The sequence below is a fragment of the Lampetra fluviatilis genome, chromosome 61, assembly GCF_964198595.1.
Source record: "Lampetra fluviatilis chromosome 61, kcLamFluv1.1, whole genome shotgun sequence".
In the NCBI taxonomy this organism is placed as follows: Eukaryota; Metazoa; Chordata; class Hyperoartia; order Petromyzontiformes; family Petromyzontidae; genus Lampetra; species Lampetra fluviatilis.
In genome coordinates, this window is record NC_136335.1 from 2,289,016 (window position 1) to 2,291,164 (window position 2,149).

Sequence of the window (2,149 nt, forward strand, 5' to 3'; positions counted from 1 at the left end):
TATTTTTCTCACCCTTTTTTCGGGATTTATTTTCACCAACAGTAAGCGTCTTGCTTTATACACATTTGTGATCAGTTTGTTTGTTAATTTGGACTTCCTTTCTCTTTCTTTATTTGTTCTTTTCTGTTGTTTTCACTGTTCAGTGCGCGGCTGCGCTCACTGCAGTGGGAAGGTTTGTTTGTTTGTTTGTTTTTCCGCACAATCCTCTACTTTTATTTTGATAGTTGATTTCATAATCACGCTTTTCTTTGCTTTCTTTTCGATCTTGAGTTCCTTTAGCAATCTTTGAGTTTTGTGATTCTTTTTCGTGTCTTTTTTCGTTCCTTTGTCTGGTGTGCTCCCACGTGTTTCACACCCGTGTTCGCACTGTACCACACCGGCCGGTGTGGGTGCAGGGCAGACATCCCCTTTAGAATCCCCTCTTGTTTATTGCTGCGAGCGTGTTTACATTATTTTATTGTTATTGGTGTGCTTTTTCTACGTTTTCGGTTTTCTTTTTCATTTTGAAGAAAAACCGAGGATTTAAAAATATAAAAAAAAATTGTACCCTCTCCAGGGGAGCTTTGGGTGGGCAGCAGAAATAGTAATTAGCAGAAGGTGGTCACAATACAGACTTGACCATCTTTATATACATTTTTTTCGATTCTTTTTTTGTTTAATTTTTTTCTTGGCTTCATAAAGTAGCGAGGTTTGCTTTCGTAGTTGTGTGTGACATCTCACACACGTGAAGATGTCCACCCGACCCGCAACAACGTACGCGAAAGCTACCGCACCTACGCAAGGCCCGTCTCTGGGGTCTGCAAGGCGCCTGCAGCAGCAACACCCGGAGCCTCCACGGGAGGCTGGGATCCGCTGCCCGGCTTCCACCGATGTTCCGATTGAAGCTTACGTGGATGCGCTGTGCGCCATCGTGCCAGGGGGCTCGATAAGGTACGCCTCCAAGGTGAGCGGAAGAGTGGTTTTCTTCATGGAATCTGAAAAGGTGGCAAATGCCGCCATGGAGAAGGGGCTGACGGTTGGCCATTGGCACCTTACCTTGGAGGGGGGGGGAGGGGAGGGAGGGGGGGGGAGGGAGGGGGGGGGAGGGAGGGGGGGGGGAGGGGGGAGGGAGGGAGGGGGGAGGGGGGGGAATTCCTGGTGGATGAATAGAAACACCCCCAAAAAATTTCCCAAACGTCGGTTGCTCGCAATTCTCCAAGACTGAATGAGAGCGAGAGAAGGAGGAGAGAGAGGAGAGAGAGGGAGAGAGGGGGAGCTGGGGGGAGCTGGGGGAGCTGGGGGTGAACATTGGATGATGGGGGTGGGGGGGGATGAGATATTTTTTATCGTAAAAATATTTTTTCATTTTTTGTTACTCCAAAAAATGATAATTCGGAGATCGTGAATTTCGCGGCCCTAAATTATGCAAATGAGACGAGAGACTGGCCAGGTTGATTGCATGGCGAGCAACGATGCATCACAACCCCCCCCCACCACCACCCCCCACCCTCACCCACCACCACGCACACCCACCCCAAACCCACCACCACCACCCCCACCCTCACCCATCACCACGCACACACACCCCCACCACTCCAACCACCCCCACCCATCAACACCCCTACCCACCACCACTCCAACCACCCACCCCCACCCACCACCACCCCCACCCACCACCACTACCCACACCCACCCCCACCACTACCCCTACCCACCCACCACCCCCCCCCCACCACCACCTACCACCCACCACCACTACACCCACCCCCACCACTACCCCCACCCACCACCCACACCCACCCCCACCCACCACCCCCACCCACCCCCACCCACCACCTCTACCCACCACCCCCACCACCTCTACCCACCACCCCCACCCACCACCACCCCCCACCCACCACCCCCACCCACCACCACTTCCACCCACCACCACCCCCACCACTCCAACCACCACCACCCACCTCTCCAACCACCACCACCGCCACCCACCACCACCCACCACCACCACCCACCACCACCCCCACCCACCCCCACCCCCACCCACCACCACTACCCCCACCCACCCCCACCACTACCCCCACCCACCCACCACCACCCCCACCCACCACCCCCCCCCCACCACCACCTACCACCCACCACCACTACACCCACCCCCACCACTACCCCCACC

At 55.2% G+C, this 2,149-nt stretch overlaps 1 protein-coding gene across 1 annotated transcript in view; it reads right to left on the reverse strand.

Moving 5' to 3' along the window:
• Positions 1-885: 885 nt before the first annotated feature.
• The window catches only part of LOC144951233 (uncharacterized), a 50,482-nt gene continuing 49,218 nt past the window's right edge, over positions 886-2,149 (reverse strand). Inside the window, exon 18 of the mRNA XM_078881382.1 lies at positions 886-1,009. Coding sequence (XP_078737508.1) covers positions 886-1,009 — 124 coding nt within the window. The remainder of the gene's footprint in view (positions 1,010-2,149) is intronic.